The sequence below is a fragment of the Myotis brandtii genome, unplaced genomic scaffold, assembly GCF_000412655.1.
Source record: "Myotis brandtii unplaced genomic scaffold, ASM41265v1 scaffold144, whole genome shotgun sequence".
Classification (NCBI taxonomy): Eukaryota; Metazoa; Chordata; class Mammalia; order Chiroptera; family Vespertilionidae; genus Myotis; species Myotis brandtii.
The window spans coordinates 1,312,115-1,329,602 of NW_005355159.1; the positions used below are offsets into that span (position 1 = coordinate 1,312,115).

Consider the following 17,488-nt stretch of genomic DNA (forward strand, 5'->3'; position numbering starts at 1 on the left):
TCCCCTGGGGCTCTCCGAGAGCTTGCGTCTGGGACTGTGGAGCTTGGGGCTCAGTGTCGGAACCTTACTGCCCCCTTCTAAACGCCCTCCTCTGCCTCTTTCCGCAGTGGTGGCTGCTCGAGCCCCCAGGAAGGTGCTGGGTTCCTCCACCTCTGCTGCTAATTTCACTTCGCCTTCTTCTAGGAAAGGTAAGAAGCGCGCCTGCAAGTGCCTGGAGGAACCCTCTCAAAAGGGGATCAGACCTGGCACCACAATTCTCCCCTTGGTACCACATTTCCCTGATCTGCAAGCACCCTTACCCATCGTGGAATTTATTTTCCCGAGATCCTCATGCCCGAATTTCTTCCTTGTCCTATGATATAATGAGGGGGCTTCGGTGTCTTGGAGAGTTGGTGCAGAGGAGGGGAAAAGAATCTCAAGCCTCGATGTTAGGGATAAATACTATTTGTCTTCAAACCTATTTTTTCTGGTTTAGTGTGTTGTTTTAATATTGACAAATGCCATTTTTTAATTTTATTTATTTATTTTTGACAAATGCCATTTATATATATATATATATATATATATATATATATATATATATATATATATATATATATATATATATATATATATATATATATATATATATATATATATATATATATATATATATATATATATATTTTATTGATTTTTTACAGAGGGGAAGGGAGAGCGATAGAGAGTTAGAAACATCGATGAGGGAGAAACATCGACCAGCTGCCTCATGCACACCCTCCCACTGGGCATGTGCCCGCAGCCAAGGTACATGCCCTTGACCGGAATCGAACCTGGGACCCTTCAGTCCGCAGGCCAATGCTCTATCCACTAAGCCAAACCGGTTAGGGCAACAAATGCCATTTTTTATTAAAATTGATTTTAAATATCTTTTTATTGGTTTGAGAGAGAGAGAGAGAGAGAGAGAAGCATCAATGAGAGAGAAACATCATTGATTAGCTGCCTCCTGCTTGCTCTTTACTGAGAATGGAGCCTGCACACCCCCCCACACATGTGCCCATACCAGAATCGAACAGTGACCTCCTGGTTCAGAGGTCAATGCTCAATTCACCGAGTCACAGCTGCTGGGCTATTAAATTTTTTAAGTGACTTAAAATATATATACTAGAGTCCCGGTGCACGAAATTTGTGCACTGGGGGTGGGGGGGGGGGGGGCCTCAGCCCAGCCTGTGCCCTCTTGCAGTCTGGGACTCCTCGCTCCTTACCACTTGGCTTGCTGCTTCTTAGCGCTGCCACGGGAGAGGCTCCCACAACCACTGCTGCACTCGCCAGCCATGAGCCTAGCTTCTGCACTGACTACTAGGGGGCAGCTCCTGTGTTGAGCGTCTGCCCCCTGGTGGTCAGTGTGCATCATAGCGACCAGTCGTTCTAGTTGTTCTGCCTTTACGTCCCTTAGGCTTTTATTATATAGGCTAGTGGCCCTTTGCATGAAATTCGTGCACGGGGGTGGGGGTGTCCCTCAGCCCAGCCTGCACCCTCTCCAATCTGGGACCCCACAGGTATCAGGCCTAAACTGGCAGTTGGACATCCCTCTCACAATCCAGGACCGCTGGCTCGTAACCGCTTGCCTGCCTGCCTGTCTGATTGCCCCTAACTGCTTCTGCCTGCCAGCCTGATCATCCCCTAACTGCTCCCCTGCTAGCCTGATCGCCCCCAACTGCCCTCCCCTACCAGCCAATCACCCCCAACTGCCCTCCCCTACTGGCCTGATCATCCACAACTGCCCTCCTTTACTGGAACCTGCCTTCTCCGCCGGAACTGGCCTTCTCCATGCCACGCAGAACCGCAGGACCCCCAGGCCTCACCGCGCAGAGCAGCTGCTGGGCTCCGCCTCCACTGTGCGCGTGGCCGTCTTGTGATGACATCGTGCACGCGAGGGCCACCTAGGTTTTTATTAGTATAGATTTTTTATTGATTTCAGAGAGTAAAGGAGAGGGAGAGAGAGAGAGAAACATTGATGATGAGAGAATCATTGATCGGCTATCTCCTGCATGCCCCACACTGGGATCGAGCCTGCAACCTGGACATATGCCCTGACCAATAATTGAACTGTGACCTCCTGGTTCACAGGTTGACACTCAACCACTGAGCTACGCCTGCTAGGCTAATTGATTTTTGTTTTTTAAGTGAGAAGAAGGGAGACAGAAATATGGATGTGAGAGAGAAACATTGATTGATTGCCTCCCCTGGTGCCCAGACCAGGGATCTAACCACAACCTAGATTATGTGCCCTGACCAGAATCGAACCCACCACCTTTTGGTCAATGCTCAATCAACTGAGCCACACCAGCCAGGGCACAATGGCTTTTTCTTATAAGAGATTATGTAAGCATCCCTTTACTAGATTAAGATTTAGGATGACAGTTGACAGTACTAATCACATTGTCTTCTTTTTTTATATATATTTTATTGATTTTTTACAGAGAGGAAGGGAGAGGGATAGAGAGTTAGAAACATCGATCAGCTGCCTCCTGCACACTCCCCACTGGGTATGTGCCCGCAACCAAGGTACATGCCCTTGACCAGAATTGAACCTGGGACCCATGAGTCTGCAGGCCGATGCTCCATCCACTGAGCCAAACCTTCAGGGCTAACATTGTCTTCTTAGTGTGAACATTTTGTTTTCATTCCTGCACGTTTTTCTCCCTCTCCACCCCTCTTTTGTTTTTTGGAGTGTTTCCCAACTTTACAGCTTCTGATACTGCCTTTGGGTAGTAGCAATGAAAACCCGGTCAAGGAAATAGCTTCACACTGCTCCTGTGCAAGGATAGGTTGAGAAAATACCCTGCCATCTGATGCCTCATTCCTTTTGGTAGGAAATTGAGCGGTAAGGAAGATTAATTCCACAAGGTCTAGTTAGGAACAAGGAAGCACTGTTAAGGACTTCATGGTTGTTGCTTTTTGTAAATTTCAGAGAGGAAGGGAGAGAGAACATCAATGATGAGAGCAAATCATGGACCAGCTGCCTCCCGCACTCCCCATTCTGGGGACTGAGCCCGAAACCCTGGCATGTGCCCTTGACTGGAATCGAACCTGGGATGACCCTTCATTCTGCAGGCCAACGCTCTATCCACTGAGCCAAACTAGCTAGGGCAGGACTTCATGGGTTTTTATGTTAACTCAAACTTCCCCCTATTCTAAACATTTTATTAGAAAATATATTGCCGTAGCCGGTTTGGCTCAGTGGATAGAGCGTCGGCCTGCGGACTGAAGGGTCCCGGGTTCGATTCCGGTCGAGGGCATGTACCTTGGTTGCGGGCACATCCCCAGTGGGGGGCGTGCAGGAGGCAGCTGATCGATCTCTCTCATCGATGTTTCTGACTCTATCCCTCTCCCTTCTTCTATGTAAAAAAATCAATAAAATATATTTAAAAAAAAAAGAAAATATTTACTATTTCAATCCCTTTAGATAAAAAGGAATAATACGTCAAAATTTTTGGAAATAGATGAATTTATGGAGAATATCTTGTACCCTGTATCACTACACTAATTTACACACAGGGACACATTGACCCACTGTTGAAGCACAACTGAGTAGGCCCTTAATGAACTTGTGTTGGAGAGATGCACCTATTAACGTATTTTACAGATCTCTATTTTTAATCAATAATCAACTGTGAAATTGGTAATATCCTTATTTTAAAAATGAGGAAATTTAAGCTCAGGTTACATACTTTGGTAAAGGTCACACATCTAAATCTGCAGAGCTGGGTTTGAATTCTCTGCTGAACTATCCGCTGCTGTTATACTTTCTAGTAATGAAAGCATTCTCATTAAGTTTCCTTCAAGAAAGTTATCAATCAAAGGATCACTCTTTTTTAAAGGCCATTTGTACTTTTTAAAAAGTAAAAACCATAGAACTTTAGATAGTATATATAGGAATACTTTTATCAGTTTTTTTAACAGCTAGAGTTTGTGACAAATGTGTTGTAAGCAAAGGATATATGTAGTAACTTAATAATTTGCTCTTCTTAGTATTCTAATCATTACTTTGTAAAAAGGATATAAATTTTCCCTTTATATTACTGTTTTAAATAATCAGGAATTGGATTTACCCTATGAACTAAAAAGGAGCCAAATGCTTTGAAAAGTGGAACATATTTATGTGGAAATGTTCACTGCTATACACTACTTATTTAGCCTTCTATATTTGCTTTAACTAGATGACCTTATTAAGTAAAAGTTTGTCAGTTTAGCCTTGCCCAGTAGCTCAGTTGGTTAGAGTGTCCTCCCGATATGCCCAGGTTGCGGGTTCGCAGGTCAGGTCACATATAGAAATCAACTAATGAATGCATGGATGGACGGAAGAACAACTCTCTCCCTCTCCTTCTTTTCCTCTCCCTCTTTCTATAAAATCAGTCAACAAATAATAAAAATTTTTAAAAATTGGCAATTTATGGTACATGATGCTACCTTATATTAGGAAAAAGTGGGTCAAACTTTATCATGACAGTACACAAGGCTCTTCGAATCGGTCTTGTAGATAAAATATGAAAAATATTTTCCAGTTGTAAAAATTCCATTAACGCTATTTTCCTGGGCTAAAGGATAATGATGATAAAGAATTATACATTATACTACAATACTGTACTATATAATGTACTATTAACGGAATACAACTTTATTTTGTCACATTTTCCAGTTCTTCATTTTAAGATGGATGTAATACCATTTAATAACCTTTAGAGTTGATGTTAAAAAATTGTTTCCCTCTAAGAAACAGCTATTGTATTCTTAGTTCTTATTTAGTTCCATCTGTTTATATTTTACAGCTGAAAATAAGTATGCAGGAGGGAATCCAGTTTGTGTGCGCCCAACTCCCAAATGGCAAAAAGGAATTGGAGAATTCTTCAGACTGTCCCCTAAAGATTCTGATAAAGAGAATCGGATTCCTGAAGAGGCAGGAAGCAGTGGTTTAGGAAAAGGAAAGAGAAAGTAAGTTTTTATATTCTGCAATATAAGAAAATATTGATATTTTTGAAAATAAAAAACAATAGGATGTTGAGTAACTTTTAAGTTTCCCCTTGAGAAGTTAAGATACAAACCAAAGGGTTTTTAAAACTTGTGCTGATCTCTTATTAAAAGTCACTCCCAAATTTCAAACATCAATGAAAGGTATTCTGTTTACTCATTCCAGTCACTTAAAGAGTATCAGTTTACATCAAGATGACTGCTACATTATTAACTATTAACTATGAACTTCCTGTCTTTAATTTTTATTGTCTTTAATTTAGTCTTTAATTTTTATTGTCTGTTTTCAATAGTCTTTTCAAAAAAGCAATTTCCATGTTGATTTATCTAGTTTGAGTTTCATTAATACTGCCCCTTAAAAAACCATTAGTTCAACCTCCAGAAGAAATATATAACCAATGTAGAAAAGTTGGAAAATGTAGAAACCCCATCGCTTAGAAACAACCAAAATTAACTCCATTGGGTATTTTCTTTACAACTACTCTATAAATACTAGTACACTAGAGGCCCGATGCACGAAATTCATGCAAGGGCCTTGGCCCCAGCCCCTGCCTGCTGCGGCTTTATCCAGAAGGAAGGATGTCCAGAAGGACATCCGGTCTAATTAGCATATTATGCTTTTATTATTATAGAAAAGAACACTTCAAAACAAGGTGGGAATAAAACTGCACACATGCAGAATTCAGTGTGCAAACTTTTTAGGAAGATAACTCATGATTTTTAAGCTTTAATGGGGTGGGAAGTTAATGCTCATGATAAGTGCTAAGCAAAATTTCTGGATGCAAAAGTACAATCTTTATTGCAAAAGTACCAAATGTCTGGTATACCAATTATAAACAATACTGAATGAAAATATACCAAATATCAATAGAAATCATCTCTGAGTAAAAATCTCTCTCATACTTACTAAGTGCTACCAATTTTCTTTTTTCTTTTTCTTTCTTTTTTTTTAAATGATGTTGACTTTAACTTTTTGTTGTTGTTGTTTTTTTATATATTTTATTGATTTTAGAGAGGAAGGGAGAGGGAGAGAGAGCTAGAAACATCAATGATGAGCGAATCATTGATCGGCTGCACCTGCACACCTCCTACTGGGGATCGAGCCCGCAACCCAGGCATGTGCCCTTGGCTGGAATCGAACCTGGGACCCTTCAGTCCACAGGCCAAAAAGTCCGCAGGGCTTTTTCTTTTTCTTTTAATATCCCCAAAGCAGCATTTATTTATCCATTGAATTCCAAAACATTTAATTTAGAAGTATGGCATTTCAATAATTACCCATCTTGATTGACATGGGCTGATACACAAAGACAATAATCAAAATTACAACAAGTAAATCCATGATTCTTAAACAATTGCAGCCCTCCCGCCCCCCAAAAGTTACAAGTATCAAAACTTTAGATGCATTGTGTTGAAAAGAAGGTTTGTGCACATCATAATTTAAAGAGGCATAACAGGGTGCTACTGAAACCTCACGTTAACAGTTTATTATAAAGCTGATAGAAAGGAGCAAGTGTTCTCTTTGTATCAGCTTCCCTTAACAGTTTTCCAATCGATGAAGAAAGAGGTGGGAGGGTGAATTCAATTTTGCATGTACAAGATGTACACTGCTTATTAACAAAACACTATCAGCTCACTTTAAATGGATTATTTAAATATCATTATAGCCTGTTTTGGCTAATTCTTTTTTTTTAAACTTCCCCATTGCTTTCACCTGGAATTCACAACTATCAAGAGGCATAGTAAAATGCCTCACTCAGAATGCACTTGTCTCCATAATTTGAAAAGCATGCTCCTGTGGGCTCAAAGCAACCATCAATCCAGCAATGAAGATTTATTTGAAACTGCTTCCCAGGAGGCAGGGGAGGAGATCTGAGTAGCTGTGCTGCCAATACAGATAGATATAGCGCTAAATATTTTGTGATTGTAGCAATGAAGAATTGGTGATGATGGGGGTTGTAGGTGAAGGAAAGGCCAGGGGTCCAAAGGCTCTTCAGTTACTTTCTCCTGCTTCTTCATCCTGCTGCTCGCTTATCCAGAGGGTGAGGTTGTCTCACAAGTGCTATGAATTTAAGAAGCAGGGGAAAGCCTGCCAGCATGACTCAGTGGTTGAGCATCCACCTATGAACCAGGAGGTCACAGTTTCAGGTCAGGGCACATGCCCGGGTTGTGGGAACGATCCCCAGTGTAGGGCATGTAGGAGGCAGCCAATCAGTGATCTCTCTCATCACTGATGTTTCTTTTTCCTTTTTTAATCCTCACCAGAGGATATTTTTTCTTTGATTTGTAGAGAGAGTAGAGAAAGGGAAAGATAGAAATATCAATGTGAGAGAGACACATCAATTGGTGCCTCCTGCACATCCTCCAATCAGGGCCCAGGCAGGGGAGGAGCTTGCAACTTGCCCTTGACTGGAATTGAACCTGGGACCCTTTGGTCCACAGGCCAAGGCACTATCCACTGAGCCAAATCAGCTTGGGCTCATCAGTGATGTTTCTATCTCTCTCTTCCTCTCCCTTCCTCTCTGAAATCAATAAAAATATATTTTTTAATAAAAAAATAGAATCAGGGAAATAAATAATGCCACTTGGAAGAAAAGACAACGGAACTTTCTTTAATATAGATTTATAAGTGACTAGAGGCCTCGTGCATGAAATTCTTGCACTTGGGGGATCCCTCAGCTCGGCCTATGCCCTCTCGCAGTCCAGGAGCCCTCAGGGGATGTCCGACTGATGGCTTAGGCTTCTGGGCCTAAGCCATCAGTCAGACATCCTTAGCACTGCTGCAGAGGCAGGTGAGGCTCCCACCACCACCACTGCATTTGCCAGCCATGAGCCCGGCTTCTGGCTGATCAGCACTCCCCCTATGGGAGTGCACTGACCACCAGGGGGCAACTCCTGCATTGAGCATCTGCCCCCTGGTGGTCAGTGCACGTCATAGCGACCGGTCATTCTGCCATTCGGTCTATTTGCATATTAGCCTTTTATTGTATAGGATAGGGGTCTAAGCTCTCTAAATAACTTTGAAATATTTTGTTATGAAAACATCATTTGATTGGGGGTGGGCAGTGGTGAGGACAGTGGTGGGCGGGTCATGCCACATCACTGCCATTATGATGCCTCCTGATTTAAGACCCTGCTAGTTATTTCCCTGCACCATTCAAGAGCCCAAGATCCTCCAGCACACCAAGTGGCGGGCCTGAGCCAAGGTGTGGTGACCACCATGGGCATGGGGATGGTGGCCAGGCTCAGTCTGGGGCTGCTGCTTCTGGTGCTGTTTCTACCCACGCAGACTTATTCAGAAGTTCCTTTGATCAGCACACCAGAACCTCCTGAACCCACAACGCTATCCAAATGTGCCTTGAAGTTATCAGCCAGTCTCATTGTGGTCTTGTTTGCGCTTCTACATCTCTACCTGTAAGAGACTCAGGCCAAAAAATATCTACAGTTCACCAACACATATTCCACAGCCCAATCCATATGGCATCTTGAAGTACAATGTGACAAGGAAAAACAGGTCTTCATCAAATCTACTAATTACTAATCTACCAATGCAGAAAATATTGAGAATCTCATATTGGACTGGTTTAAAGAATATCTGCAGGTTTGACTATGTAATGAATGCCAATAGTAAATCTGCTGGAGTTTCATGTACAAGAACAAAGAGACAACTTAGAAAATTAATGTTGTGATAAAATGTAGCTTAAAAGTTTTAAGTATGGACACCTAAAACTTTACTTTGAAAAGAAGAATAATTTCACCTGGATCTAGAGAAAAAGGATGAACTGTGGAATGGAGAGTCAGTTTTTACTTGGCTTCATTAAATCTAGGAGGCAGTAAAAGGATTAGGTAATATAAAAAGCTTCCATGATTTCATTTATGTGTACACTAGATGCCTGGTGCACAAAATTTGTGCATGGGTGCGGTCTCCCTAGGCCTGGCTGGCTATTGAAGCGCGAACGTCTGGAGTGGAAGGGCAGGTCCCAGCTGACCTCTGGGCAGCACCTGGGCCCCCCGCCCCCCTCCCCCACCCTGTCCCCCTGAGTCACAGCACCAGAGTCCCCACATGGAGATGCGGTGAGCGGATGCCACGGGCCAGGGCACAGCGTGAGCCTCTGGGCTGCCCAGCATCGCCACACAGTAGCCAGACGGGCAACGCGCTCTCTCCTGGTTGCCCTTGCAGACCAGCTCCTGTGCGAACCCATGACAGCCCCTGCAGTCCCAGCAGCTGCGGCCTGGCTCACCCAGAAGAGGCTGTGTGGGTGTGGGGTGGGCTCCTCTCAGGCGCCCAGCACCTGAGCAGGGCGAGGGGGTGGGGGGTGGGGGATTCCTAGAGCGAGCTCGGTGGACACCCCGCATTTTCACTGCACCTCCGTCCCCATCACCCCCGCCCAGGTGCACCGGGAGGTTGGTCGCCTCCACCCACCCCCAGTACCCCATCCCAGCCCAGGTCCCGGCCCTGATCAGGTGATCAGGGCCTGTCAGCCACTGGTCGCCATCTGTAGGGCGATTGATTGGGGCTGGGCCCCTCGCCCCACTCCCTCAGTGCCTGGGAGCCAGTTGGCGGCCCCGTCCCCCCCTACTCTCCCTCCCCCCCACTGCTGCTGGTCACCGTCTGAGGGGTGATCGGCAGGGCGATTGGGCCCCGCTCGCACCCACCTTGGCCTGGTGCTGCCTGCTCAACTGCTCCACCATCCCGCCGGGGTCCCACACTCATTGGGGCCCACTGGGGCCGGCAGTGCCTCCACTGCTGCCTGCTGCCAGTGCCGCATTGCCAACACCCGCCATGTTCTGCGCCACCCCCTTGTGGTCAGTGTACATCATAGACTGCGGTCGAACTCCTGGTCTCCCAGTCAAACTCCTGGTCGAATGACCGCCCGAGGGGACAATTTGCATATTAGGCTTTTATTAATAGGATTGGAAGGAACCAAAGGTGTTACTACAAACTCTTTGTATTTCAGCAGTTCTAATTTGTTTTTAAATTTTAATTTTTTATGTTTTTTACTGAGATTTTACAGAGAGGGAGAGAGAAAAACATCAATGTGAGAGAGAAACATCAATTGGTTGCCTGCCATTCACACCCCAATAGGGGATCGAATCCACAACTTGGGTATGTGCCCTAATCAGGAATTGAACCCGCCACCTTTCAGTGAATGGGAGGACACTCCAACCAACTGGGCCACATCTGCCAGGGCATCTGCAGTCCTAATTTAATGTTGATATATTCCACATAAACTTTTACATTGTTAAATTTTCACTATTTTCTTGGGAACTTAACTCTTTCCTCTGGGGTTTTTGTATTTGATTTTGTGTTTGACTTTATGTAGTAATTGACATGTGCCAGGACAATGCTGGATTCAAATCTACTACAAATCTAATAATGAGTAATTCTTGGATATACACTTAAAATTCAAATGACAGGTATTTCCTGTCACATTCTCACCCAATATAAGTACCATATTCTTTTTTTATTTATTATCTTTTTATTGATTTCAGAGAGGAAGGGAGAGAGAGATAGAATGATGAGAGAGACTCATCAAATGGCTACCTCCTGCACATCCTTTACTGGGGATCAAGCCCACAACCGGGGCATGTGCCCTGACCAGAAATGTAACTGTGACCTCCTGGTTCATAGGTGGACATTCAACCACTGAGCCAGACCATCTGGGCTGGAGTTCCCTATTCTTTTAGCTAACTTGAATCACTTACATTGATTTTGAAAATTGGAAGTACATTGACATTGTTAAAATACTGTTTTTAATTTCTGCATATGCTGAATAATTTTTACAATTTAAAAACTTAACTGTTTTGAAGGCATATTTGACAAATCTTGAAACTAAGAGGCGATTATATGAAGAAGACATAAATAATACATATTTATGTATTGGCAACTTGCCTGCATTCAATTTACAACTCTTTTGTGCTCTTTCTGTAAATATTTTTTAAAACTTTTTGAATCAGAATAGTTACCTTTGGAACACTCTCTATCAGTCAGTGTTTTTAGATTATTAGAACCTGGTCTAAGTGTACTTGATTTTGGAAATTAAAACTTTTTTATAACTGCTTTGATATACAAAAGCCTTTTTAGAAATAGACACTCCATGAAATGTTTGGTTCACATGTCACACACTGATGCTTAGATTTTATAGAATCCAGCATGGCCATAGTACTCTTAAGTCTTAAACCAGCAGTTCTCAACCTGTGGGTTGCGAACAATGAAAATACATCCTGCATATCAGATATATACATTACAATTCATAACAGTAGCAAAATTACAGTTATAAAGTAGCAACTTGAGAACCACTGTAAGACTTAAAGTAATATTTGCCATCTTTATTTTTATTTTTTTAAATATATCTTTATTGATTTCAGAGAGGAAGGAAGAGGGAGAGAGAGATAGAAACATCAATGTTGAGACTCATTGATCGGCTGTCTCCTGCACGCCCCCTACTGGGGATCAAGCCTGCAACCTGGGCATGTGCCCCTGACTGGAATCGAACCCAGGACCCTTCAGTCCGCAGGCTGATGCTCTATCCACTGAGCCAAACCAGCTAGGGCCATCTTTATTGTTTTTCATATTTTTATTGAATTTAGTGGGGTGATATTGGTTAATAAAATTATATAGTTTTCAGGTGTACAATTCTATAATATATCATCTGTATATTGTATTGTGTTTACCACCACAAGTCAAATCTCCTTCCATCATCATTTATCCTCCCTATACCTTTTTCTATCTCCCCCCAAAATATTTGCCATCTTTAGAAAACTACACAGGAACAACCAGATCAATATCTCAAGCTATATGAGATCTGTGTGTGTGAATACTTTTTTTTTGGCCTTATATCTGAACACTGTACATCCGTTTTGGATTGTATATTGTGTTTGGAATTGATTTGCATTTAACACAAAAATAAAGATAAAATGGCTGGAAGAGCAATTAAATAAAAGTAAATGGCTGGAAGAACAATTAAAGTATTTGAGCCCTGCCAGCATGGCTCAGTGGTTGAGCATCCATCTATGAACCAGGAGGTGGAGGTCACATGACACAGGCTGGGGACTTGATCCCCTATTGGGCGTGCAGGAGGCAGCTGATCAGTGATTCTCTTTCATCAATGATGTTTCTCTTTCCTTCTCCCTTCCTCTCTGAAATCAATAAAAGTTCTCCTATAAAAAGAACAAAACAAGTATTTGACGCATAAAGTGATGTTTATGCATATACATTTCTAAGAATTATTCAATACTGTTCATAAGGTCATTTAGTAAATGGTTACTAAGCTCTTACTGTCTTATGAGATATTTAAAAAGAATGTCAAATTTTGGAGTAGAAACTACATTTTAGACTTTTTGGCAATATTATTATTTTTGGTTTTAATAAAAATCAACAACCAAAGAGATAAATTTTTGGTTAGAGCCTTTTAATAGACTTGATTTAATGATCCTGTAAGTGTCTTCTAGTTCACTCTCATTGTCTGGAACCATTCTTCCTTGTACTTTCTCATTCTAATATGAACAAGCTAATAGTCATTATCAGCTCTAGAATAAATTACAATTCTTTTGAATTATTTGTGACTTCCATTAAGGAAACAAAATATTTGGTAATGCAGCCCAATATGGCTATACCATTGATCATCATAGCAATACAACCTATATTACAGGCTTTCTATCATATGGAGAAAGATTACACATATATTCTCATTAAAAACTTTGATGTATGGTATAAAAAAGATGTTTATATTATTCCTTTAGCCTCCTTTTCAAAAAAAAATATTAGTTGACTTTTTAGAGAGAGGAAGGGAAAAGGAAAGAGAGGCAGAGAAACATCAATATAAAAGTGAAACGTTGATTTGCTGCCTCCTGCATGCCCCCTACCAGGGATCAATACCCACAACCTGGGCATGTGCCCTGATGGAGAATCAAACTGATATTCTTTTTTAATATATTTATTTTTTTTTATTTCAGAGAGGAAGGGAGAGGGAGAGAGACATAGAAACATCAATGATGAGAGGGAATCACTGATTGGCTGCCTCCCGCATGCCCGGTATGGGGATTGAGCCCACAACCAGGCAGGTACCCTGACCAGGAATGGAACCGTGACTTCCTTGTTCATAGGTCGACATTCAACACTGAGTTACACCTGCTAGGCCAAACTGGTATTCTTAAGGTGCACAGGTTGATGCCCAACCAACTAAGCCACACCAACCAGGGCAAGCCTCTTGGTTGTTGTTTTGCAAGCCTCTTTCTTAAATTGGTCTTTGTTGTAATTACCCATTTATTGATAGTAAATCAATAGAGTAACTATTAATAGTAAATAGCAAACCATCAGTTTATCAAAGGACTTCTGCTATTAACTCCCTAGTTAATAATCTAGAATATGATATCTCCTATGGCTTTATTTCCCCCACAAAGGCAGGATAATCCCCATTAGTTACATGGGGGAGAGTCAGAATCAAGAAAGACTAGCAGCTACTTAAAACCTGAACAGAACCATGATACCAAAAGTAAATCAAATCCTTGTGAAAAGGAACTTTTGTTCATGATGGTGTTCATTTGTTAACTATTAAATTTCTAGGAAAATAAAATAAAGACATCTCCGTAATCTAATAGGTGGGTCAATGATAATTTCATACCAAGTCAAAATACCTTTGTTTTAGCTTTCTTCTTTCACTAATTCTATGACCATTCAGCTTACTGGATCTAAATTGAAAGCTGATTATTTTAGGATAGATCTCACAAATTTTCATCCACTCTAAAAAATTCTGATTTATGATTATGTGGGTTTTTAAAAAATATTTTTATTGATTTTAGAGAGGAAGGGAGAAGGAGATAGAGATAGAAACATCAATGATGAGAATCATTGATGGGCTGCCTCCTGCATGCCCCCTACTGGGGATTGAGCCCACAACCTGAGCACGTGCCCTTGACTGGAATCGAACCCGAGACCCTCCAGACTGCAGGCCAACAGTCTATCCACTGAGCCAAACCAGCTAGGGCATGATTACGTTTTTGATTCATATTGTTCAAAAGGATGTACAGTCAAATATGATAACTTTTCTCTGCTCCAATAGATTGTTAATTATTATTATTTGCTTTTTACTGTCACAAAGTTCTTGCTGAAGGATTTTATTCCACTTTTATTATCCATTTAACATGTTGAAATAAGATGTTATAGAAACATATTTCTTTTTTTAAATAAAAATGGCAACATATCCTAAAGAAGAAACACTGATTCTATAAATGGACAAAATAAATTGTTAAACATTTTGTTGCCCTAGCACAGGGGTGGGGAACCTTTTTTCTGCCAAGGGCCATTTGGATATTTATAACATCATTCGAGGGCCATACAGAATTATCAACCTACCCTGCTATATTTGGTTAAACATTTAATTAACTCACCCCTAAAGTCTAGCACTAGGAATTTGTAGGTGTTTATCAATTAACGGTTTTATTTTTCTCTCATTTCCAGTCACTTGACCAGACCCACTGCACTGTTAATTAATATTCCTGATTTATATGTTTGTAACTATTTTTTTTAAAAAAAACCAGTTGATATTGACTATTGAAGTTCTCTGTTCTTTCCACAGAGTACATCCTTTGCCACCTGATGACACAGATGACGAAGAAGAATAAAACTTTCTTATTCTTCCTTGACTAATGTCTCCTGTTTACTCTGGTATTCTAGGATGTAAATTTGCATAAATGTATTTGTTCCAGTTAGCTTTGTTGAATAGGCATTTAATTAAAAATGAGGGTTACAAATAGTTATTCAAAAGCAACTAGTTAAGATATTGCAAGATTTATGAGATAATTATGGTTATTTACCTTAGTATTCAATATAATGCAGTATTTGGTTTCTTTTACCTGTTATTAAGCTTCTTGTTCTTGCTAAAAGAAATCATTGCATGTTGTATACAACAAATCTGCTGTATTTGAGATTTGCTTAGATTTTTGTACTGCTGCCATTTTTACTGGCATTGGATTTTTATTTTCGTTCCTTTTATTTGATTTAAAAAGCAGAGTTGGATTTCTGCACATTTTAAAAAATCAGTATTAATTAAACCACACCTGTATTCTTTTTAAGAATGGGGGCCAATGTTGAAAAAATTTGATGGCTATCTGTGTTCTCCATAGAAACAAGTAAGGGCAATTTGATCCTGAGGGTTTCAGGCAGGAAGATTTCATAGACTACATTAAAAGAGAAGAATTTTCTTAGAATATGCATTTGATTTGATATCATAAAATAGTGCTCTCTGGAAATCAATAAATCATGAAAGGCAAACATGCCATAAACCCAGAGCTATGTCTAAAGTTCTTAGAGCTACCTTTATATTTTTCAAGATAACAGGGGTATAATTGAAGAGGTGGGTATAATATAACTTAGTAACAGTAATTCTTGCTTCCTCATCACATTTTTTTTTGCTGACATCTGTTGTCAAAATTAACCATGTTTTAACAGATATGTTTTTCTGAAGTTTGTTTTTAATAAATGAATACTTATTTTCACAATAGATTATATCCATTTGTGTGCTTCCTAAGATGATTCTACTAGATACTTGTTTTATTTCTTCCAAATACAAATCTGTGCATTGATCTGATTTTATCACCTTCCACACTGAGTCCTGATGATTCTAGATTACATTTTTTTTGTCTTAGAGGTCGATATTAAATAAAATGTTACTGAATTTCAAGTAGAGTTTTATTTTAAGTACTTCCTTGATAACTAGGCTTCTTATTAAGGAGTAATTCAAATAAACTCTTATTAAAGTCAAGTTTTGATGGGTCTGAAACCTGATTTGTTATTTTTCACTGATGGAGAGAGAAACTTTTTGGTGGTGTGTCTCATGAAGTATAATTTTGATATATAATTTTTTAAAAATTTGATCTAATGAAAGTACAGTCTCTTCAAATATACAACATTTGATGATGTCTCACTTTTTAAATTTTTTATTTTTTAAAATAAATCTTTATTGTTCAGATATTACTGATGTTCCTCTTTATTCCCCCCCATTGCTCCCCTCCACTCAGTTCCCACCCCACCCATGTCCTTACCCTTCCCCGCTACTGTCCTGATGTCTCACTTTTATTAGGCAGAGGTGTCTGTTCCATGTAATGTTTTTCTGTCAAAGCTTTTTGAAAATTAGGTTGACAATTTAGCCTCTTCTAAAAACGTAAGGGAAGTATATATTCCCTGTTTCCATTGAAATTGGTTGGCAACTATTTGTTTTTGTTTTTTTGTTTGTTTGTTTGTATTGATTTTTAGAGACAGATGTGAGAGCTTAACATCTATGGATCGATTGCCTTCTGCACTCCCCCTACCTGGTGGATAAAGCCCGCAACCCGGGCATATGCCCTGACTGGGAATCAAATTGGTGACTTCTCAGTGCATGGGGCGATGCTCAACCAACTGAGCCACACCGGCCAGGGCTGCAACTCTTAATTGTGAAAAACATCATGAGTTAAAATTTTGAATTTTTGTAACTTCCCCTCCTTCCTATTCTTCCCTCCCCCTTCCTATTCTTGTTTCTGTCTTTGACATACACAGAGAACAAGTTATTCCTTCCACATGACAACCTTCAAGTACTTAAAGATAGCTGTTATAGCTTTAGCTTTCTCTTCCTAAGGCTAAACATTCTATTGTTTATGTCACATATATCCTAAGTTAGTTTCTCTAAGTCCCTTGTATAAGGGGCTATGTTTTGTGTTGTATATTGCTTAGGTACATAAACTGATCCAAGTAGTCATTAATTGTTAGACTTTAGTTTTTGTATCTTTTATATTTGGAGATGCCAATGGAGCTCTAAGAATATTTAAATATTCATTATTGCATAACAGAGTTATATTTCCCAAAAATAAACATTAGATACCCTAATTCTTTCTTAAATTATTAGAAAGAGCAATAAAAAATGAAAAAAAAAAAGCTTTTAAGAACTGAGAAAAGCCTGGAGGTTATATCTACAGGATAAACCAGCTGTGGGCAAACTACGGCCCGCGGGCCGGATCCGGCTCGTTTGAAATGAATAAAACTAAAAAAAAAAGACCGTACCCTTTTATGTAATGATGTTTACTTTGAATTTATATTAGTTCACACAAACACTCCATCCATGCTTTTGTTCCGGCCCTCCGGTCCAGTTTAAGAACCCATTGTGGCCCTCGAGTCAAAAAGTTTGCCCACCCCTGGGATAAACATACTGTACTGACTTTGAAGGCTATTTGAGATCTAGTTTAGATCTGAAAGCACTGTCTTAATTATGGTTCATATTAAGAATATGGACTCCTGTCCTAGCCGGTTTGGCTCAGTGGATAGAGGGTCGGTGTGTGGACTGAAGAGTTCTGGGTTTGATTCTGGTCAAGGGCACATGCCCGGGTTGCGGGCTCGATCCCCAATAGGGGGTGTGCAGGAGGCAACCAATCAATGATTCATCATTGATGTTTCTATCTCCCTTCCTCTCTGAAATCAATACAAATATAAAAAGAAAAAAAAAGAATA

At 40.3% G+C, this 17,488-nt stretch overlaps 1 protein-coding gene across 1 annotated transcript in view; it reads left to right on the forward strand.

The window, feature by feature from the left end:
- The window catches only part of KIAA0101 (KIAA0101 ortholog), a 15,952-nt gene extending 443 nt beyond the window's left edge, over window positions 1–15,509 (forward strand). Inside the window, exons 2-4 of the mRNA XM_005861062.2 lie at window positions 108–188; window positions 4,812–4,974; window positions 14,586–15,509. Coding sequence (XP_005861124.1) covers window positions 108–188; window positions 4,812–4,974; window positions 14,586–14,631 — 290 coding nt within the window. The 3' untranslated portion in view covers window positions 14,632–15,509. The remainder of the gene's footprint in view (window positions 1–107; window positions 189–4,811; window positions 4,975–14,585) is intronic.
- The last annotated feature ends 1,979 nt before the right edge of the window (window positions 15,510–17,488 follow it).